We start from the raw sequence: 24,071 nt of genomic DNA on the forward strand, positions 1-24,071 counted from the left end.
ATAGAAAACATTTGAAAAGCCTGAAATTTTCTGGAGAATGAAAAATTCCATTCCAAATACTTTCTAAATGCTGTGTTGGAGATAAACACATGTCCTTCAATCTAGGAAGCAATATGCTTCTCTAGGAAGCAATAAATCCTACAGAGAGTAAGACAACAAATCTTACAAAAAAAGTAATTTATTCAGTTCAATTAACTATTATTTTGGGAAATTAGATATCAAACATAAAAAAGAATATATAGGATATTAATACATAAAGAATGGTATTTATTAACATGCTAGACATAAATGTTACAGAAGAGGATTCTTCTGAACAATGGGCACAATGGCCAGTTCTATGCAAAATAAATGTTTGTAACCAAACCTCAAAGTTTTCACAGCTAAGTGCTCAAATCATTAATGTGTTAGCATTTTAAATTCCAAAGTAGCAACTAATAAATTCTATATTTTTCTAAGGCCTTTTGAACAGCTGTCTTTATTACAGATGCTCTGAATAGTCAGTTAAACTGACTGTTTCAAAATTGATTCCTAAATGTTGAATCACTTATTGGCACCAATTGAGTTGATTGCAGTTGTCACTGAAAGTCCAACACTTTCAGTCTGATCAGAGAACAAGGAAAGGCAACGTGCCTTTTTGATGGGTGATTAAATCCTGGGATAATGCAAAGGGGAAACAAGCATCTTTTTTGAGAGCTTACAAATGCAAACATTTAAAATGTGAATAATTATTAGCAAATCTATTGACAACAGCTGGCTTTAGTTTGGAAAGAGCTGTTTTGATGAAGGAATAGAATTGGAATTAGTACTGTACATAATGGTCAGTCTGATAAGCTTTTCTTAAATTCCTTTTTATAGAAGAGATTTTTTTCCAGTGTGGAAGATGATGACTGCATTTTATATTTACAGATCCTGGCTAGACAGTAACAGATTATGTGTGCTGCCTAATCTCTACCACTGTTCAAAAAAGTTAAAAAGCAGTTTTTACAGACTTGCTTATTCTGGTGAACCCCTCCAAAAGGCAGTGATGTTCTCTGACACATGGTTGCCCTTGGATGCCTGTCCCCATCCTTGATTGTCCCCCCATCCTCCTCTCCTGCCCTTCCGTGCAGTAACAGGAACCAGGGCATGCATGAGTGTTCCTGTGCTGATTCCCAGCTGTGCTCTGAGCCCGGGTGAGAAGCTGTTCTATCACTAAAAGGGTGTGACCTGGAAAGGAAGAAGCAGCTTGGACCATCTTAGTGATGACTCCAGAACCCAAGGAGTGCTACTCCAAAATCCACATTAAATACTGCTGAATGAGCAGCCTGCCATGGGGCTCCCTCACAGACCTGGAGAAGACCTGGCATGTGCCAAGTACTGGCTCTCCATGACCTGATGGTGACCTGAAGAGCCCATGTTTTTACATCTCCATGAACTGCTGGAGTTAGAGTTACTCAAAGGTTAAAGTTTCCCAAAACTGGAAAGATGTTGGGTGTGGAACTCTCCCTGAGCTTTGGGGAAATTTAGACATTAAAGATACATGAGCTTGAAAACATCAGTCCAGCAATTCTTCATGACAGAAATGCCTGGGATGGCACAGAATAGCTCATTTTCTGTGAATCTGTATCAAAGGAAAAGTAAGAATGCCTTTGCAGTTATCAAGAGGCAAAGAAAGAGGAATGTTATTTTCTGTCCTCACATTAGGCTCATTTCCCCATCTCCTGAGCCCTGGTCTTTCCAAAGAAATAACTCCAAAGTCAGCAGGGCTTTACAGAGTCTGTTCCATACTGAAGGAGAAGCTGTATTATTTTTCCCTCTAGATCAGCAGCTCACTAGTGCAGGCTACAGGGGGAAACTTTGGCAGGTTTGGAAACACCAAACTAAACCAAGACCAAAAGCAAGGTCCTGGTTCTTTCAGTTTTTTACTCACTATCATGTTTTTCCTATTCCCAAACAAAATTTTAAAAAATCATATCCTGGGAGATGTTCCCAAGCTATGAATATTCTTCCTGAAATCATGGGGGTTTAATTACAAATGTTTCCTTCAGATTATTTTGAAATATTTTATTTCAAACACCATGCTAAAAGTAACGTAAGTTATTAAAGACAATGTTATTTAGAAAGGGAATTTGAAAACATAGAGCACAAACCTTTTTAACTATTTCTGGATAAGGGGGAAAAAAAGAAGAAAAAGTAATTTTAGCTTTTCCTTAGCTGTAGAAAAAAGCCTCAGCTTTACTGGGCTAATATTTTTCTGATGGGACAAAATGCATTAAAGTGGGCATTTTCCTAGTCAGTAGTCTTTTCCTTCAGTAGCAGGTGGATGGGCATGGGTCCTCCTAAGGCTTGCTAAGATACTGATGTTTGCAGCTGGACATTAACATTAAAGTAGGAATAATGTTTAGTGTTAAAAATGCCCCAGGTTGAACTTCTGTCCATTTCCAACAGGAGTATAGAACACTACCAAGGGTATCTCTGGGATGTCACTTGTTGACCAGCTGCTTTTTCTATGATTACTTTCAACTACATTTTGCTTAAAAGTCTCATAGAAAAACAGAAGTGCATGAATGGAAATAAAAAAAATAAGGACATTTGTATGATTTTTATAAATAAACAGCACAGCAAGAATTAAATAGAACACAGACAAAGGACATTTATACAGGCATGAACTATTACAGCTTGTTCTCCTCAAAGAGTATCTGTGCGTAGACTGTCATACTGGAAATGCCTTTGGCTTCCTGAATTGGCTTCATCAGTTCAAGTTCAGCATATGTTAAATTCTCCTCTGCGATTTTTGGCTGCAAAACAGAACCAACAAATTCATTATAATGTCCTTACCACTGAATGTAGATATTTTATAACATTGGGTATAGTTCCTCTCCCACCCATTCTAATTCTACTATGTTGTTAATCTGTTTTCTCTGCATTAGAGCTAGCTCACAGAAGATGAAATAAAAATAATATTTAAAAAAGTGACAAGATTAAGTAGGATTTTCAGGTTTGCTTCCAATTTCACAAACATAGAACATTTTGACAATTCAAGTATTACAGATTTGAAAGATGCATGTTAGCACAATGTTCAGCCTTCTTAATACTAAATTTCCCAATTTTATTTTTGCAGATTTCACAATTTGAATGATACATGCCAGCTTTGTTTTCCAGCTGTAAACCTTGGACCAGTTACATCTCTAATCAGAGCCATTCAGTGCCTCTCAGTATATTTCTTACAGAACCAAAAGATGTTAAAAATACTCAGAAGGCAGAAAAAACTGGACAGAATTACTGCCATTCCAGTGGAACCTCACCATTTTTGCCAGGCTATAGATGAGTTCAGTTTAGAGCAAAGGCCGTAACACCAAAACTGCCTGCTGTATTACAATGATTGAATTTGACTTAAAACTGTAAAATTTACTGAACAAATTTCTTGCGTGTGGTAGAAGCTGCCTACTGCTATTGGCAACTTCATCTAGACTCAGGTGGCTTAGAGGAGGAAAATCTTGTATTGTGCTGCTGTGTGTGTTTTGCTCACAGTTGGGAGTGGGTTGTTCATGTCTAATTCACCTCAGAAAATGCAGCAACAAATAAAAGAGCTGCTGGGGAATTGTGTGTGAGACCCTCAATACCTGAAATGGATTTCAGTTGATCTGTAGAAGACTGAGGTCTATGATCCCTGAAAAAGTGTGAAGTTCTACAGCCATATGTAAGTGAAGTACTGGAGAATTTGTTTTTTATCCTCTTGAGTACTGTATTCTACCTGAATAACTGGTGTCCTCAAGTTGATGTGCAGAAGACAATTAAAAAACCAAAACATTTCAGCCATGCAAAGTTTTGCAGTAACAAGAAGTAACCATGAAAAGGTTGTATCTCTCAGACTAAGAAATGCTTTGGCAGTTGTAAACTTAAAACTGGCTCAAAGTTCATAAACCAAGGTTTTCTACACAGCACTTAAATTTTAGGAAGAAATTATAAATATTTGCCAAGGCCAAAAGTTTTACATTTTATTTATTGCTTATTTATTTCTGATTTAGCACAAATGATTCCTGTTTCCTTGAAATGTGTTTGAATAATTATTGTATTGTCTTCTGCCTAAAAAGATAAGAATCTAATACTCTCTCAATTCAGTTCCTGTGCTCCCCTGCTTCCTGTCCTTTGCACTGCTCTGGAATCTTCTCATTTTGCCTTGACCGTTGCTCACACTCAGTATTTCAGGTTGCTTCCATCAGGGTGAAAAAGTTTACTTTTCCAGCATTAATTTGATCTCGTTTCTTCCCTGCAGATCAAATCCTCAAAAACTTGTGCAGCTGCTGCTGCAAGTGGTGTCACTGAAGTCAATCTTCCCGTGCAATGTGAGTACAAGCCCTTTGCAGGGCACTGCCTGCAGGACTGGCACCTTTGCATTTCACTGTTCGCACTGTCTTCCCTCCCTCCCCCATTTCCATGTGTCACCCTATTTGATCTCAACTTCTGGTCCTCATTCACTACAAAATGCTCTGCAGTTGACAACACAGAAAATGTCCTGCTTTCACTGAATTCTCTGGTGTAATGTCAAAAAGCATTCCTGTGGACCCAGACAGATCTTGACTGTAGGAGAAATCAAACGTATTTTCTTTGTTAATATGTTAGTACTGAATTGAACCACAGTGTTTAGAAAGATATCTCTCCTATCTTGGCCTCAGCTTGAAGACTTAGAAAAACCCTTGGTCAACTGCTGTGATGCCTGAAAATTTTTAATATTGTCCTTTTCCTTCTATCCTGAAAGTCTTAGCCTCAGTTTCTAGGCACTTCAGTTGTTTCTTGCTTTAATAATAAGTGTGAGATATCAAATGGTATGTGCCTGTCTATTCAGTTATGTAGTACAGAAGCTAAATACAGGAGTTACATTGAGGATGGACACCACAATAACACCAACAAATGCTGAAGATTTTGAGTGTATGACAGTATATTGAGTCTCTATTTGGAAGTATTGGGAATTTTGCTGCTCACTTTAGTGTCACATCGGACCTTCAATGAACAGTGATAACACAGCATGTGAAAATCCTCCTCAAAATGACTCTGATACAACTTTTGAAACAAAGCTGTTGGTCACTGCCAGAGTAAAACCCTACATTTCCTAAGTCTGATACAGCACATCTGTTGAGGTAGAAATATTTTCATTGTTCTGTAGGAACCAGTCGTTCAGGACAAGGTAAATCTGTATATGTTTTCCCCTTTATTGTTTAATCATATTTCTTGTTATGTTTCCATTTAGAAAATGCCGCATGTCCTAAAATAGCCACCCTAACGCCCAGCTCATGTAAATTTTAGAAGTAAGATTTATGAAATCATATTGTCCAGGTGTTTTATTATATTATCTCAAAATTGCATTGTTTTTCAGTGTAGATTATCTCTTTATTCTTACCTTATTCTATTATGTTTGGATATGAAAAATAACACTAGATTCCCCAAAACAAGTCATTGGGCAGTAGTGGCTGATGTGTTGCTTTCATACATTTTTATGATGTTCCTATAGTAAACATAATTTAATAAAGCCAAAACACACTAAATAAATAATTGCATCTAGAAAAGCAATAAAACCAAATAAAATTAGTACTTTCATAAGTGGAAAAGGTACTTCAATTACTGCTACAAGCAACAGCACACCATAAAATGTGTAGAATAATTTCCCTTATGCATATTTCTAGTATGTAATAATTTGATTGAAAATATGAGGAAACACACAGGAGGTTCAAAATTGTGAAAGGTATACAGTTTTCAGCAAAAGATGTGTAATAACAGTGCATGGGAGCCAACAGAACTTTAAGTACCTGTGGTAGCCAGGTTTTTATTCCATACACTCTTCTGCACTTCATTTATCAACCACATGTTTAATTTAATTTTGCTGGTTTGTTTGTCCAAAACCAACTTTTTTGAACAGACGGGGAAAAAATCCCCATCATAATTCTACAATTTCATCTCTCATTAGGACTGGATATTGTATTGGCAGTGTTAACCTGGAACTATGCCACCACCTCCTTTCTGGAACAATTGTGTGACTTTAATAACTGGTGTTATAGTGGGATGGAGAGTGGGGCAGAAGAGCAAGAGACAATGAATGACTGGCCATTCACCCCTTTCTTTCTGTCCTGGCTCTTCCTCTAGGAGGTCATTGGGATTTCTAGCACTACAACATCTTTTTTTTAAAATTGCATCATTGTTCTAAAATAATATTGAAATGATTTCTTCAAGTAGTATTCTATTCCAATGTGGCATTCCTAGAAACAGTATTTATCTTGTATGTCTGTTTTCTCATCTTGGGATCATATACTTTGCCAAAACATAAGTTAGGAAGAGTTATGATTTTCCAGTGTATCTTCCGGTCAATGCAAAATGATTCCTCTTCCCGGTTTCTTCCACTTTAATTTTAGTTTATTCCAGTCACAGGGTTTCCCATTGGCAACTATTCAAAAGAGTTCACTTATAGGAACATTTTTCTTGTTAAACAATCTACAAGGTTTATCATGTGAATACACAAAAGCAACTAAAGTATGTGTATATATTTTTGTTTTTATTGGGTTTGTCTAGTACATAAATGTGTTGGAAATTATCTAGTAGGGTTGGGATTTTAATCAAAATTATTCTGAATTTTATGCCATAATTACCATTTATGTCAATTTTGCTCCTGCCAGGCTTAGCTAGTTTGTTTCTTGGCAGCCTCAAGGATGTTTACTGTGAGCAATGTCAGACTTGAAAGTACTTGAAGTTTTAACTAAGACTACTCTTATCCAAACTTGTAATTAGGTATGAAGAAAACAAGAAAATAATAACCTCATAAATTTAACTTCTCTGGAAAAACAACTGATGCCAACTTGCACTTAGAGACTGCTGCAACCTCACTGTTCCATGACCACACATGTTGTCATGAAAATTACAAACCCAATGTGAATTTTTAGTTTACTATCAAAAATGAGCAGAAAAGGCCTGACTTCCCAACTCTTTTCAGTCTTAAATATTTTAGAGGCTATTGCTGCAGACATTCCCCTTTGAATTCAGTGTCTATATAATCACATGTAATGTAGTTTTTTGTTTGAGATATGATACAGAAAGACTTTTACATAGGAGGAAAAAAAACCCTATAGGTGAAATTGAATTTTTGGCTCTGAGTTGCTTGGATTCAACAAGCATATTTCCCAAATTGTGCACATGGCAATGGGGTTGGAGCTAGATGATCTTTAAGGTCTCTTTTAAAGCTATTTTATGATTCTATGAAATTCCAGTCAGAGCTTCACAGTATTTTTAGTAACTGTGGTTTCCTGAAGTAACACTTGAAAATGAAACCACCCTCACTGGCATGTCCTGCACTCATGGGTGAATGGATTAGGTCAGCAGGGATAAAACCCCGCCAACTCTGCAGATGTTTGCTGGTGTGATTGCCAGTCCATGGCAAACTGCCACCTGTGGCCTGGCCATGCCTGCTGTTGGGTGGACATGTGGTGCCTGGGGATGCTGCAGGAACTGCAAATGGGAAAGGTACAGAGTCAAGAGGTGCTGCTTGTTTGATCCAGGCTCTAGGAATTGCACTTCTTGCCAGGTTACTCCACAGCACCAAACAGGCAGCCTTGCCCCACTGCCATGAAGGAGCTGTTCTTAGGCAAGCACACTCTGAAACTACCATTTTTTTTTCTCTTCCCCTTCTCTTGCAAAAGGCAGACTTGACTATTTGGCCTTTTTCCTTTAATATTCCTTTAATATTTGAGAAACATCCTGTTTTGTAGTCACAGTCAGTAAAAAGCTCCACAGCAAAAATGCAGATACGGTCCAGATGGCACAGCTCAGGAGCATCCAGTGTCACTGCTGAGCACACTCCATCAGAAAAGTGTGGAGACAGGACTCCCCAGGCCAACTGCTTGGGCTGTGTTACCACAGGGAGAGATTGATGGCTGTCTCTGTATGCATGCCCAGAAGGGTGGAAACTGCCTGCTGAGTGCAGCCTAAGGGAAAGGGGGCAGACCATCATCTCCTCTGTGTATCTCTTTTTCAATGCATCTGTTTTTTAGAGCCATAGAGGGGCTGGGATATGGCTGCCAGCTTGGCCAACACTGAAGGGTCAGTGATGGAGCTGAAAGTGAGGATGTGCTGAAGCAAAGATCCAGCGTGTTTGTGGATGGGCTGCAACTCCCTTGTCTGGGCCAACAGAGTCACTGGAGAAAGCACATGCTGGCTGTGGGGTCAGGCAGGAGAAAGCTCACTGTAGTTTCAGAGAGGAAAGGATTAGCCTTTGACAGTCCTATTTTTAAATCTACATTAGAAAATCCCTCTCTTTATAATGTGTGGTCTTTCTTGTGCTGAAATCAGTCGTGTTCCTGAGGGCCACAGATACACTTAATGCTCAAACCCTGTGAACTTCAGTGCGATGACTTCCTCATTAAGATAGTACCATAACTCAGAAGTCAGATTTTTTTTTTTTTTAAGAGCTTCAAGTATTTACCAATGTCAATGACTCGATTGCTAGCAGAAAGCCAGAAATTCCCCTGGAACAGAGGAGCTTTAGAAATTACTTCTGCAGAAGTTCTGAAGCTAGATCTGCAAAATGATTTATCCTCTAGAAATCCATCTCCTGGCCAGTAAGAGTGCTGAAATATCTAGAGAGACATTCAGTGCCAAAGCTAAGAAATATGACATTGGAAAATATGGAGAGTAGTAATTATGTCTTTTAGTGGCATTATCAGTTAAAAAGGGCAGGTTTTTTTCCCATTAAGACACCTATTTTTTACTCCCCATAGCATAAAATGTTTCCTATACTCCCTGAGAACAATATCTACAACAATTTGTGAAGACTCTTTCACCATTACATCTAAATTTTGTTATTGAGTCTCACGGAAGTTACGATTACAGAGTCAGGAATGAAGATGATAAGTCCAACTGAATGAGTTTTGGGGGAAGAGCATCCTCACCTCTGCTAATGCTCTATTGCTTTTACAGTTGCAGTTATTCCTAGATTTTAAACCAGCATTGCTGGAAATCAGGCTGATTCCTTCTTATCATTCAAAAAAAAAATCAAAAAATTAAAAGTTTTCACTTCACTGGTGATACTTTTGTTACTCCAAATGTGTCACCACACAAAAATCATCTACTGTGGGATTTTGTAAATACCCAAGTCTGGACACAGATCCAACAATAAATTTTATGTATTTATACAAATCATTATTTCTTGGGAATAAAGATAGCAACTGCAATCTTATTGGGGAAGCAAGCATAACTCAATAGCTTTGAGTATGTTGAGTTCCAAGTGTCAACTTGAATGTTCAAATGAGATTCATGTCCTATGGACATCTCACATCCTATGGAGAAACTGGAAAAAAAAAAAGGATTATTCATCTTACAGAGAGAAGAATTATGAGGACTGAATGGAAATATTAAAGAGGGACAGGGAGTCAAGGGAAAAACTGCTTACCACTCCTTTGAATATCATATGTATGGTCTTACTGGAAGTCTGGAGATCAAAAATGTCTTAAGAAATTGGGAGGTTAAATCATTGCTCATTATTACGTGTTGTGGAGGAAGCAACTCTTCTAACAGAGGATGGCACAGCTTTTAATTTAAAGTCATCCAATGGAAGGGAAGACCTGATTGCTCCCAGCTTCAGAATTCACAAATTACTAAGCAGATGTATTTCACTTCCTTTTTCTTTCTCAAGGAAAGGGCCAATGGTACCTACAGTTAAGACTACTGAAGACTACTATTAGTTGTGCAAAATACTGACTGCTAGAAAATTCCCTCCACCTTAGATTACCATAATCCCTTCCTGTTTCTCAACCAGCTTTTACATCACCATCATCAAGAGCAAATCTCAGTAATCACATAGTGCTGAGCCACTGGTGACCCAATCCATGCTGAAATCAACAATGCTGTCTAAGCTGTATGAGCTGAAGGCAGAAGGATGCTTCTCTTAAATAGCTCAGTACTATGGTCACTGACAGGACTCTGCTCCAGAAGTCACAGAGGAACAACATGTACTCTGTCGTGGGGAGCAAGAGAAGCCAGATATACTCTATTCAACAAAGAGGTTATTCAAGAGGCTAGTCAGTGTAGGAACAGCAGAAGCCAACTCTTGTGGACTGGGGCATTTACATGGGTGTGTCTGAAGAACTAAGCCAAGGGGATAATTTGTACTGCAGGAGATATTTACCTGATTTCAAAGTGTGCTATTTATATGATACAGCAGAGTGCACATCAGTGGCAGAATCAGAAGATTCCATTTACCCTGTCTTATCTGGGCAGGTATACCTCTCCTTAAAATTTAGTGTGAAAATGATTAAGTCAACAAAAACGTTGCATAAGTAAAGATTTGAATGTTTGATCCAACCTGAAGTCACATCCTTTCCATTGGTTGTAGTGAATCACACAGGAGCTCCTATGATTGATGGTTTAAACCTTCATGAAAAGACACTAAAGCCTTTTCATTTAGATGATGTTCTGTAACTGACACTCTTGGGCTATGACAGCTAATCTCTAGGAGGCAATGAAAGGCTTACCAGAAAATTTGGTTGAGGAAGTAGAAGATTTATCTCTACCAACTCAAAGGGCTAACTACTTAAAGCTAGAGCAGAACAGCCCTTAGAGAGAAGAGTTTGTGAGCCCCCAGAATTCTTCATAATGACTCTCTGTGCTTCTTGCATGCTATAAAAAACATCCCATTTTGCATTTCAGCATCTCTATTTCCTTTGATCTGTACACATTTCTCATTGATGCTAATAGAGAATGACACTGATGGGGAATATTTTTGCAACAGGGGAGCACAGAATTGTTATTCTGGCTAAAGCAAAAGCAATATGACTTAAGCAGAGTATTTAAAAGGCTTTACTCAAAGCTGTGCAATTGAACTTGGTATTTGGCTTTCTCTCTCTCTTTTTTTTTTAATTTTCATTGAGATTATGTCAGTATTTTATCCAGGTTATTGTGTTCTTGTAAAATTATACTGCAACCCACTCTAGCACATTAACAACAGAAGAAATTCTCTAGTTTATTATAAACATCTTTCAAGAAACCAAAAGCATATGTCCTCTGGAAATAATTTTGCTGGTATTTAGGCTATTACAAAAAATTTCCCAAAACACTGGAATTATTTTGTAATGTTCCTTTACACCCTAGCTTGTTAGCTTAGGTTTTCTAGAATATTCTCCTGGTGCCCCAGTATAGTCCCTTCCTTGGGTTGCAGAGGGAAGCTGCAGAAGTAGCCCAGAAACTCAGCAATTTGTGTCTGTCTTTGGAGCAGTGATTACGTGGTGTGTGCCATCAGTGAAAAAAGACCTAGTGTAGACACCAGCTGTGCAATCATTATAGTTGGAAAGAAAAGGTTATTTTATCCTGCAGAGATTTGGCAGGATGAGGATATTTTTTTTGCCCTAAGGCAGACGGAAAATATAAAATCTGAGAATTTTTTGAGAATTAAAATGAGGAGACAAGTTTGCTAAAAATAAAAAAGCCTTTCATTTGGATGTTTTTGATATGTCTTTTTCTCTGTATTTTCTGTATTTTTTATCTTTCTTTAAACTTCTTTAATTCCAATTAGTTTAATTTTCCTCACTGAAAAAAAAAAGAAGTTTAAAAGCAGAAAGTATGGATTTTTTTTTCCTGAGAATACAAAAACATAGACAACAGTGTTGTAAAAGGAGGCAAGAGGAACAGAATTGGGAAACTGCTCTGAGAATTGCCCTGCTCAGCTTTATAGTCAGTGCCTTATAGACTGACTTTGGTTTAGTTTGCTTTGTCCCTCAATGCACTTTATTGCTAGGTGAGTCCATATTTCCTGGATCACTTTTTAACTTAAAACTAACTCCTGTCCATAAATCATGTACTTTTTGTGGGCTGCTACATCTCTCCAGGTGCACTCTGAGGTGAAATACAAAAGGGAAGAGAGAAACATATGGAAACAGCTTTCAGACTGAAGTCCAACATCAAAGGCATTAAAACAGAGTTTGCTGTCTGCATGCAGTGTGTGGACTCTCAGTTGTGCTGGGGGAGACAAAGCTGGTTTTGTTGTTTGAATAGGCTTTACTCCTGCTCATCTCCAAAGTGTTTGGACCTTGACTGGTGTTGCATGGCAGGAAGGGAAGAGCCAACAACTGTTTGAGGCCTATCCTTGGAATTATTCCAGAAAGAAATAGTGTCTGGAAACAGATTTCCTTCAAGTTCAGTATGTGTTGATGTGCTTTATTGAGCTGCAGGAAGAGTCTGAGTGCTTTAACTGGTGAGAGCTTTTCCTAAGAGGGTTGAAGGCTGCCTGATTATTGATGTTCCCGGGCACTGGGATTAACACCATGTGCACAGCAAAGGGCAGCTGTCACCACTGGTGCCAAATGCTCTCATCTGTGTCTTTGTCCTCTTAGCATAGCTTTGGCCTGCCACAGCTAACCTATGTCAACATAAGGCCTTTTTCATGGAGTTTTAAAACTCTGCCTCTTCCTCTAGCAAAGCCTGACCTGTATGAGCAGAGTCTGGCCAAGAGGCAATCCCAGCAGAACCAGCAGAGGAACGATGAGCTCCACATCCAAGCAGTGAAATTGCCTAAGATATCATCTGAACTGTTCTCAAATCACCTAGCATGCCCAGGTACCCAAGGTTGTAAAAGTAGAGTGTTTACTGACAATTGGTGGGAAGGTTCCCAATTCTAAGCCTCATCTGAAAGTGAAACCATCACATGACATTTGACTTATTCCAGTGGCATAATTTTAGGCACCCACGTTCACCTAATATAGAGAGTTGGTCTCTCTGGGATCTCTCTATTGCCAGAAAAGGAAGAAAGGATTCCCTAAAGGAAAGTCAGAGCAGTGGTCTGAATTACAGGAGCATCAGGCTCTGACTCTAACTCATTTCTCTTTCTATTACCTACACAGACCACTGCAGCTATAGACACCTAAAGTGAGCTGGTGTAAAATTGTGTCACTCTATTACCACTGCATGTCTTGTCCAGGCACTGCTTTGTTACAAAAGCAGAGAAACATCTCACCATCCATCTGATTTGTCTGGTAAGTATCTCCAAGGGTGTTTTTCAATCAGAAACTCATACCCAAAAGAAACTGTTATATGAAGGGTTTTTTTAGTATAAGCTATATATATCCACCTCATTCCTCCAATTCAAGACATTTCTGACTTACACCAGTGAAGTGCAGAATAAGGCCTCATTTCTCACTTGAAAAGTCTCAAAAGAAGTGTGGACAGTACAGTTATGATTCTGTCAGTAACTGGTGTTTTTTTCCAAAACACCAGCTGCCATAAGCACATGAGAATGAATAGCAGATTTCATTTAAGAACAGGCCAAGTTTGTAGACATGACAACTGTTAGAAAGCTGGAAAACATAATCCAGTGTAATATAATACTCAAAATCAAAAGAACCAAGATTCATCACTTGAAAAATTACTACTTAAAAAAAAAAAGAAGATCTGTATGATTTTTTTAAGGCCATTTATAATATCTGAACCCAGAGTCCTGGCAACATTACAGCATTTGTATTGAGAGAGAAGAATATGCAGAAAACTATTCCATAGAAAATTACTCACCAGGATCAATTTTCTTTGAGGTTTCAAGAGCTTGGGCTTCGGGAAATTATTGGCAATTGGAGCTACAAAAACAAATATGAAGGGATCGTTTTATATTATTATCATTCACTGTCATTTTTAGTATATGCATTAACAATTTATAAATTGCATATTAATAGCAAATTAGAAGCAAATGCATGTACTTATATATGAGTTTAACCATATTTCAGGTATTTTACAAGGAAACATAATGAATGTTTTGAATTAGAAAAATTCATAAGATTAAAGAATCTGATATGCAAGGCATGCTGTTTGTATGCAAATGCTAGAGCAAGCATACCCCCTGAGAACTGATCATTTGTGACCTAACCCACAGTAAATCTTCAGGTCCTTTCCCTTCTCTCTCCCACTGGCTTGGCACTGGCAGCATTGCTCAGAAAGTACACCCAAAAGTTTGTGAGACTGACCCCGGAGCTGCAAATCCTCTTGGAAAATGAAGTCCCAAAGAAGCTGGTCTTTATCTGCTCAGTTTGCTTGACTTCCTGAGTGCACCAGCAGTTTTAAGAGTGCAGCGTGCTGGCTTCCCTCAGAATACCCCCAACAAGTAATTTCAACTTGCCTAACTCTCATCTTCTCTTTGGGCAGGGTGAATATTGCCACAGAGGTTCCTCTTTCTCCAATAATTAGTGGGAGCTGAGACCTCCTGCTTGGACTCATTGAGTAGCATCTGAGAATGGCTAAATCTGCAGGGAGGTGACAGCCTGTCCCAGCAGCAGGTACAGGGCATTTCTTCTCCCACCACCTCACAGGCAGAGACAGTGGCAAAGTGCAGGATTCCTGCCCCAAATTCTGCTGTCCTTCCATGGTTGCGCTCAGGATTTGAAATACCTCTGTCTCTGTTTTCATACCTTTTGCTGGGATGGCTGGTGGCTGTTCCAGTTTTTCTCTCTCTTTCTTTTTCTTTACCTTCTTAGGCTGTAGAGGAGACATGCTTGTCACACTGGTAACTGTCTCTCCAGAGCTGCAAAGCACAGGCCCAAAAGTGAGGGGAAAATGAAGGTAATGGAGGGAAAGAAAGTTTGTCCCTGTGAGTTCATGCAAACATATCACCTTCCACTTGCAGGAGTCTGTGCCCAACAACCTGGATTGTGATCTGGGTATATAATGAAAAACCTATTACATGGGTTGGAAATGCTCTGGGTTTGAAACTCAAAGAGTCTCACTCATCCTGGCATAGAAAATGCCAACTGTCAGGTTTAAACAAGGTAATAAAATTGTACTGGATTAAGTGGTAATGAAAAGAATCTTAACTTACAACCAGGGTGGTCAGAGTGTAAACCATGTAGTTATGATGGCTACAGCGATGGGGTGACTTGGTGAGCAGTTGTTGCTCAGCTGCATCCCTGGGTTTACCCTGGGAAAGGCTGGGGCACTGTGGCTGTGGGGACCTTTCTCTTCTGCACTGTGAGCCTCACCATGCCATGTAACACAACCAGGGTCTCCAGAGTCATAACACTGACAACACTTACTTCACTGAATCTCCTGATTCTTTTGCATAATGAAACATTCTCTTTATATTAATAGAATAAAATATTCTGGGCCAACGGCTTAATGAAAGTTAGGATGTCTCAGCTATTGCCCACACAAGAACAACAAAATTACAGATATTACCATTTCACACAGTTGTAAATCCAAATGAATGTCACTACCATTGGTAAAACTACCCTGCATTTACACTTGTGTGGATTATAAAAAGACTCTGGTTTGCTGATTTTCCTGAGTTCTGTTTCATGGAGTCAGTCAAAAACATAGACTCTCTGCCAAACTTTCTAAAAAGTGTTTAAAAAATAAAATATGTTTGCGATTTAGGAATAAATCACATCTTATGTAAACTGAGGGTTGGATTGAAACAATCTCTAAGTCAGCCTGCTCTATTATGAACCTATCCCACAACAACCATTTGTTTATATATTGAAATCAAGATGAAATGGTTTAAAACCAGCAGAAAATGAAACTGTTCTGCCTGGCTTCTTTGTACAAACAGGAAACTACCAAGAAGAAAGACTACCAAAAAGGAGATGGGAATGATTTTTTAAAAATGTTTTTGGGTTTAATAATCCAAGGTCATTAAGGCAGATGTGTAACTTAAAGATGCTGTTGTTCCAATATAACTTCTTTAAGCACAGTGCATGAAAAGCCTTAGTGTCAATTCATTGCATCAGTTACTATTCCTGCTTTGCTGGGAAAAGTGAAGCCACAAAGAAACATATTTGAGACTTGCAGGTTTCTTTTAAATGCCAGGGGCCACACAGGGTTAACTAATTCTGGGAGATACAATAACTATACTTGCTGTCTTAGAACTGAGCTCCTCAAACCAAACAAGGAGGCTCAGAAAAGACTCCTTGGCTCAGAAACACTGCGTCTTTGTGACCTTGTCATGTTCTACATCCAAAAGGAAAGTTAGTTTTTTATCTCCAGCTTCTTCTTCAGCCCCCTGGCTTATATTTCCACAGTGTCTCGTTGCACATTTCTTGAAGGCTCTAATGAGTTTTCGAGTGCAAGAAAAATACAGGAGTTTGGGGAAGTAACGTGTGGAAGGTGTGGAAGGTGTGTCATAATCATGGAACCAGGGCAGCAGTTTCCCTGGAGGTCATGGCTGTTGCAAGACCTGGGAAACTACTAGAATTTTGGCTTTGCTATCTTTATTAGAGTCTAGAATGTGGAACTTTTCCTGTAGTCATATAAGTCAGCTATTTTCTCTTGTCAAAGGTCTGCAGAGGGGTGACAAACAGTTCACTTGATTGAAATGGGAGGGGCTTGGATATTTTTGAGATAGAAGAGCTGTGTGAAAAGGTGCCAGGGATAGATGGGTTCTTGTTTCTGGTTCCATGTGGCAGAATTTGCTCCTGTAATGTGAGACTGGCCCTGTGGAACCAAGGTGTTGAGATGGACAGCTTTCTGAGGCAAATACTTTATTTACCTCCAATTACTTATCTCTACAAGAACAGTCACTGAAGGACTAGAGATTTCAGGCCAACACAAATATAAAAGACAGAAAATAATGTTCCTGTTTTCAAAGCTTCACCTCCTGGGGGTTTCTGGATCAGAAAATTGGCAAAATGATCCAATAACAAGGCACATAATACAAATAAGAGTATTTAAAGAAAAGAAAACACTAGGAAATGGAATTAGGTGGTTTGGAAAACTAAAAATAACTGTACTATTTTATTTAGGTAGTTATTTTTAAAATGTGGTAAAGAAATGGGTTTTGGTCAACTCTTTTTTTTTTTTCTCCTTAATTTGTTATTGGTCAAGTAGCAAACCAAAACCTAAACATTTGCTTTGTTATACTCAGGAAACCTGGATTTAATTTTCTTTTCTACCACGGCCATTTTGTGAGACCTGGAGCAAATCACTTATCCCATTGTGCTTTAGATTCCAATTAAAAGCAAAAACATCATTCTAAAGTCAAGACATAAAATATTTTAAGATGCTTAGGTATTACTGCAGTGGGAATACAGACATTTTTTAGACATCAGACTATTAATGTAATTTTGAAACTGGATTCTAGTCTGTGTTTGAAATATCACTAAGGGAGTTGGAGTTGAGCTTCTCTAATCAAGGCTGAATTTTGCACAGTAGTAATTTTAAATGGCAAGAATCTCATGCAAATTAGTTAATCAGTTTGGCCTAATGGATATTTAGACAGGAGGTTTTGGGTCTAAGTGTGTTGAATTAAGTTTCAAGACAATTTGCAGGTGAAGAGCAATGAGTTCAAAGGAAGTGATGGTCTGTGTTTTTAGCAGAGGGCGGAAAATAAATGGTACCAAGTGTGAAATATAACAATTATGATGCTGGTAACACTTTCATAGCTATTTAATTTTCAAGTCCTGAAGTCAATGCACTTTAGGCATGCATTTGTGTGATCGAGGATTTCATTAGCATAACTTGTCACACTGAAATACATGAAACTGTGTTTTTTATCCCTATAGAGTCATGCATTCCTTTCACTTCTAGAGAATCTGTTTCATGGTGAAGAAATCACATTGGCTTGTTTTCTCCCTGCTATTCAGCCTCCTAAGTTCAGTGTCTGCAGCAGTATCACTGCTACATCATCTCTTCCCAGAGAGTCAGTTTGTAGTATGAGTTTTTATCTGACTGTCATGTTCCATTTTTTCAGTTGGGTCTCATTTTTCTTCTCTTTTTATGTTGCCTACCAATATACTTTGATTTCCTCCCCCTCCCCACTGTTTTTTGTTCGTTTGTTTTTTGTAATTTCTACTTTGTCCCAGCAGTTAATAAAGAAGGGGGAAAGCGAAAACATCCAGGAAAAAAATGAAAACTGCTGAGCTGTCTCTAAATTTTTGGGTGGTGCAATGGCTGGTCAAGGTCACAGAACAAAGATCTGTCCATGAATAGCGTGAAAGTTTTGGGTTGTACTGGCCTCTCCTGACCCCTGTACTGCTTTGTTTTGATTTCACTTCCATCTGAGTGCCAGTTAGATTGAATACCATGATAATCCCATGAGAATGCACTAAAAATCACACTGTTGGAGGATCTAGGGTAAGCTATACTTGGCATTGAATCCTGTAGTGTCTAAGGAAACTATAGAAACAGTTTGTGATACCAAGAGGTATTGGATTTAAACTGCAAGGCTAGAAACACATAGTTTCTGTCACTGAAAACTGGGAAACAGCTGTGCTTCTGTGTTGTTCTGAGGCATCCCTCTTTCATCTCTTTTCTTTGTAAAATATTTGTCATATATTTTTACTGCAGTTCCAGTCCAATATACATATCAGGGAAATTATACAATGGAAATCATTTTTATAGCAACACCATCAAATACTTTTGGCAGCAGGTGCTATTTAAAGGGACAGTGATTAACACTGCAGGAGAAGAAGAATTCTCATCGCTTGGAGTCTTCAGGTGGGAACAGACTGTGGGCCTTGAAAATCTGCTTTTGAGCCCCACTCTAATCCTGGGTATGGGAATCCCTGGGTAACATTGTGATTTGTTCTATATGCATGGACAGTTTAGGTCATTACCATCCCATGAGGTGTTGGGGAACCCTAGAAACCCACAGAGAATGAAAGCAGGCCTCTTCAGAAAGCAATTGAGAGCATATAAGAGAGGCTTGTCACTGCAACACCTGCAAGACCTACAGCTAGTCCAGGCAGATCTCCCTTTTCATGCACAGCAGGCACATTCATGAGTCAGGGATCTGCAACTCGTTATGTTTGCATAAGCATTTTGAAAACATTACTTCTATTCTTCAACATACACAGCAACACAAATCCCAAACTGGTACCTTGGTTTAGATTAAAGAGATGTGTAATCTCCTACCTGTTCTGGGGGCATTTCACCAGGTAATGCCTCACTGTTAAAGAAAAGAAAAGAAAAAAAGAAAGAAAATGTGGCTTCACACCAACATAGTTTATGAGGTTCAAATGAGCACTGCAGACAGACCTGTGTTGCTGAGATGGTGCAGTTGCCAGGTTCTTACACTGGGAGAGCTAAGGAGAGTCACCATACATTGTATTGTCCTTTAAAATGCAGCCTGACTGGAAGACATAGCTAGTCTTGGGAGTGGAGAATGTATTAAACAACACCAGAAATGTGCAGTGGAAATGCTGGGCAACACACATTCCAGTGGTCAGCCCAGCCAAAAGACAGTTTGCTAAGGAAAAGCACAGCAGGCCAGTAATTTTACTTTGAAGACTTTTATTTCTCTTGTGGTGCCTGTATTTATTTCCAGAAGCCTAGAATAAACCACTCACCCACAGGAGCCACGGCTGTTCCTAATGTAAGTCAGATTGTGGCCACAGGCATAAAGGGATCCCTTCTGGGATCAGATCAGAGGTCCAGTCCAGCCACCATCCTGTCTCTGACAGCTGTGTGTGTGAGCTGTGTAAATCCTTCCACTTCATATTCCTTTGAGTCAGTAGTCCTGAGCAAGGGCAGCTGCCCCCACTGCAGTCTTTTAGGAGCCAGGGTTATTAAGATGCTCTTTTGTGGCTTTGTGGCTTCTATGACTCTCTTAAAGGACAGACTTTGGCTCTTCTGGTCAACCTACTACCAATTTCTATCTCAGAAGGATGACAGAGTGCATCCCTGGGTCATGATGTGAAGTTGAATGCAACACAGACATGCCCTCCCCTTTCATTCCCTGTTCTTTAAAGGACCATGAAAACCAGACAACAGGACACTCACATGACTATGCCCTTCTCTACAGGAAAGTTTTCATATTGGGACTTAGCTAAATCCTTCCATTCTAAGGGAGCTGTACAGCTCCCAGGAGATGCATTTTGGCCCTGAGGAAATGAGTGTTGGGAGCACCAGGACCTGGGACTATCACAGGGTAAATGTTTAAGCCAGTCAAGGCAGTGCTTCCATCTACCTGTCAGGCCTTTTTTAAATATACAGGAGAACAGTAAGCCTGATCCTTAGGGAGTAAGGGAATTCTCATGTACACTGCTGACATGTTTTTGAGCACGCAAATACTCAGATATTTGGGTAGCAAAGAAAGGTTTTTAGCAGCTCAGAAGAACTTACATTTTCTCTTTTGCATATCCCTATTCTGTATTGTATATTCAATATTATATATTCCATATTGTATATTTCAATATTTAGCTGGTGTTGGTTCAATGTAAATAGACCTTTCCTTCAAGCTGCTTGTATGCTCACAGCAGTAAATTGACAAAACCAAGCAAATTCTAACCCAATGTCTGCTCAAGAAAGACTGGAATACATCAGTCTAGTGCTTGTGGCTTCAGGGTGACTCACCATGACCAACATACTTAAGTGTGGGTACTCCCTTGGCACAAAACCTTTGTCATCACTTAACAGGGTAGGAAGAAAAACATTGATCTTGCTCCTTCCTCTTGGCAAGCAGAGTTGTTGAGTTCAGTTAGAATCAGACTTACTCTGCTAAGTGCACTACCAGGAAGATGAAGCCACAGCCTGAAATGTGTTCGTGGTCAGGCAAGGGCTTCTCTATACATCTATTTCTGGCTTACATGTCTTCTCACTTGTGTATCTGAGTCACTCATTCCCTCGTGGGATCTGTGTAGGCTGCAGAAGCAACAAAGTCAGGATTCTCTCCTGTTAACAAAGCAAGTCACTACCCAACCAAAATCCTTCTGAAAGCTTCTGTTCAGAGGTGGTCCTTACACTCTCCTCTGACACGGTGGCTGCTAAGTGTGCTGCTATCTCATCCTTGCAGCTTGTGTCTCCAAATAAACCACTTTTAAACTGAAATAAAGTAGAGCCTGCACTGGTTACTCCACAGATCTTAAAACGCCCCAAATTCCCAAGAATATTGAGAGCTACTCAAGAAAGGAGAATAAAATAGAACAGAGTTAATATTGCTTTGAAACTCCTCTACATGTTTGGAGGAACGTCACTCATGCAAAATTTTAGCTTCTGGTCAGAATGCAGCTTAATGATTCAGCACTTGGTCTCCTCTGAAAGAAGTTCCAAATACCTTCAACTTATGTTTTTGCAAAAACAAATGATTTCTGAAAAGTCCAAAGCAAATACAAAGTTTTATTTCCTCACTATTTAAAGGGAAGAAAATGCCTTCATTCTAATTTGGCTGGCAGAATTCTTCTCTTCCCACCAATTCTATTTAAAAATACATTCAAGGCAAGGCAATATTTATTTTTCCTGCTTTCTCTGCATTCTCTTCTCCCCTCCCCCTGTCCTCCTTTTTGACAAGGGCTTTACAGTCATCAGGAATGACATTTTGCTCACCTGTGGATCTCCTCTTGCTCAGAAGTGACTGACAGAGAATGACAAGTGTAAAAAGGAGGACACTGATGATTCCTATGGAGCACACAAACACTGCATACACGTACAGATCTGGAACACAAGCACAGCTGAGGGTCAGTGTTGCAGCTGATGCTTTATGATGATAGGACAGAAAAAATTTACATCTACAAGATCTAAACAGACTCTGGCCCAAAAGATTTAGGGTAACAGTTCAGAACTAGTTTAAACCTCTTGAAACTTTCCTATAGTATCCTGCTCAGTTTAAAATATGGTTGAAGTCTGCATAAATGCAAATGGACACAACTGCACTTATGAGTTGTGACTTTCAGGAGCAAAAGACTGGTTTTGGGAATTTTTTGAGCAACAAAAGGGACTGGGTTTGGGTTTTAGGGATTTTTGTAGCAACAAGTCAAAACCCAAAAGGACTTCAGTTGGGTTATTTCCCAGCTCAAACAGCTGTACTTTTTTTTTTTTTTTTTTTTTTTTTGGTAACAAAAGAAGAAAACAAACACACAAACAATGAAACAAGAAAAGTAGCAGTGGAGAGAGTGCTGAGTGGCTGGGGAAGAAGGAAAAAAGTCTGCAATTACTTCTGCTGGCAGCACTGGCTTGAAATTTTTGTATGATTTTTTTTTTCTTTTTCAAACTACAGCCTTAGTCTCCCTTCATGGCTTTTATTCATATTTCCAGTGGTTACTCTCCTATTGGCCATAACAGATATAGGAGAAACTGAAGGTGGACTCTTCCATTCTCTTTTGTCCAGTACCCCTTGTACTTTGGGGGATGGTTTCTCAGGCAAGGCTGGGTTTGCACAGGAACTAGCAAAATTGGTCCTGATTTGGGGCACTTTCATTGTCCTGTCCATTGGACTAAACTATCATCATGCATAAAATCAGTAGCAGTTAGGTGTATCTTTACCTTCAAAGAACTTCCAAGCTTCATGGTTTTTCTTGAAAGTGGGATGATCAGAAGATTTTGATGAAATCACTGAAAAAAGCCAAAGAAAACATTACAAAAATTGACAAATGTGTGTCAAAGAAGTTTGAACCACTTGAAGTAAATGTATTCTGCCTTAGACTTCAGTGTCCCAAGATCTTGCTTCATCTAATTGCTTTCCAATAAAAGAGTTCAGCTGCACAGAATTGTCCTCTGTGTTTCAGGAGGATGGATGACTGTCAATATAACAGCTGTACAGCCTAGAACCAGAATCCAAATGCTCTGGCTGCTGAGATGTTCAAAACCCTCTCTGCCCTCCTCAGCCACATTGTTTATGCATGCTGGGATTTTTTTATGACATCAGATTAGATGATGTCACTTATGATAATTCCATGATTTTTCTCCCTCCAGCAATCACTGCAATGAAATGGGAGTCTGGTAATGTCCTCCAGATTGCCACTGAGGTCTGAACCTCCAAGACAGCTCCATGTGGCAAATCATTAGAGAACAAGGATCTTATTGGCAAGGGAATTCATTAAGGAGTGTCCTGCAGGGATGTGAAGTGTGGGGCTAGATCAGTGGATATACAACTTTCAGGACTAATGAAATCTGCTTTTCAGTTGTGATGGAAAGCTCACCCTGAATATTTAAATTACTCACTTGTTGCATGAACGCATCACACGTGTAGATCTTTGACAAGTATTTCAGGATAACTCCCCTGAAAAAAGGGCTTTTGTTCATTTTGGGGGGAAAAAAGTAATCTTGCATTCCTGTATCTTGCGACATTTTTACTGCTAGAAAATGCCACATGCAACTAATATTTAAGAACTCAGACTTTCTTCTATGGGAAATTCTGACAAATAAGCTTCCCAACAAGACAGATTGTTGTGATCATCTACTTGTTTTTGTTGTCCATGCAAGCAGATTTATAGTTGGACTGTCTAATTTTCTATGTTTGTCCTCCTACAAGTAGTCTCTTCCCTTGGATTGTAAACCATTTGGAATATGCATTGCTCTTCCTAAGAGATGTGCAGTTTTCCTGATATGCATTTTTCTGATTTTTTTTTCTCTGATAAACTATTTTTTTGGTGTATTCTCTGCTACAATTAACTTGATTTTAGGCTGACATTGATGACACAGGCCCAGGAAATGAGGTGATTTCTTTAATATGGGGAAGAGGAAAAGGTTGACCTTATCTTAGACAAAGACATTGTGTGGCTGGGTTAGGAGACACTTCTATGGCACACATATTTCTCTTGGTTTTACTAACAAGATTTAACAGAACCTTCTTATAAATGCAATCTGATGTCTTGTATTCACAGCACTGAAAGGGGAAAACTCCAACAGGTCAAATTTCAGGTGGACCTTCTGAAAACACTACAGAGTTGCTGTAGCTGACATGAGTGCAGGAACTGAAAACTGTAAGGACTCCATCTCCACAACAAGGCTTCCTTTCCAAAGAAATGTATTTTTCCCCTAAAGTAGAAGCCAGATATGTATTTTGCCCCTAAAGTAGAAGCCAGATATGCAGCTAAAATTTAACTGTCATTACACAGTAAGGAACTGTAGCCTGTAACTCAATTCTTTTTCTGTAAGTCCAATATGTGTATTTGTAAAAATTTATGTGTTGCAACAAAATGTATTTGCAACTTCTTAATGGCCTAGGCCAATTTACAAGAACAAACTTGCTAGCAAATAACAAAATCTGAATATAAATTAATAGCAGTAGATACTACAGATCCAGCTGTCAACTTGCTTCAAGAGCAAGATACATTTTGAAGAAGAAGAATTATCCTTTTCTTTTCTCCCTGGAAATCTGTCTTGCATAGTAACCCCCTCTTCCTGTGAATAAATAAATAAATAAATAAATA

The 24,071-nt window shown here is 38.9% G+C and overlaps 1 protein-coding gene across 1 annotated transcript in view; it reads right to left on the bottom strand.

Moving 5' to 3' along the window:
• Nucleotides 1-252: 252 nt before the first annotated feature.
• The window catches only part of VSTM4 (V-set and transmembrane domain containing 4), a 31,660-nt gene continuing 7,841 nt past the window's right edge, over nucleotides 253-24,071 (bottom strand). Inside the window, exons 3-8 of the mRNA XM_083865928.1 lie at nucleotides 22,183-22,251; nucleotides 21,247-21,354; nucleotides 18,838-18,871; nucleotides 14,403-14,515; nucleotides 13,516-13,577; nucleotides 253-2,777 (exon numbers count right to left, since the gene is read on the bottom strand). Coding sequence (XP_083722054.1) covers nucleotides 2,652-2,777; nucleotides 13,516-13,577; nucleotides 14,403-14,515; nucleotides 18,838-18,871; nucleotides 21,247-21,354; nucleotides 22,183-22,251 — 512 coding nt within the window. The 3' untranslated portion in view covers nucleotides 253-2,651. The remainder of the gene's footprint in view (nucleotides 2,778-13,515; nucleotides 13,578-14,402; nucleotides 14,516-18,837; nucleotides 18,872-21,246; nucleotides 21,355-22,182; nucleotides 22,252-24,071) is intronic.

Source organism: Zosterops lateralis (assembly GCF_965231275.1).
Source record: "Zosterops lateralis genome assembly, chromosome: 8".
Taxonomy (NCBI): domain Eukaryota; kingdom Metazoa; phylum Chordata; class Aves; order Passeriformes; family Zosteropidae; genus Zosterops; species Zosterops lateralis.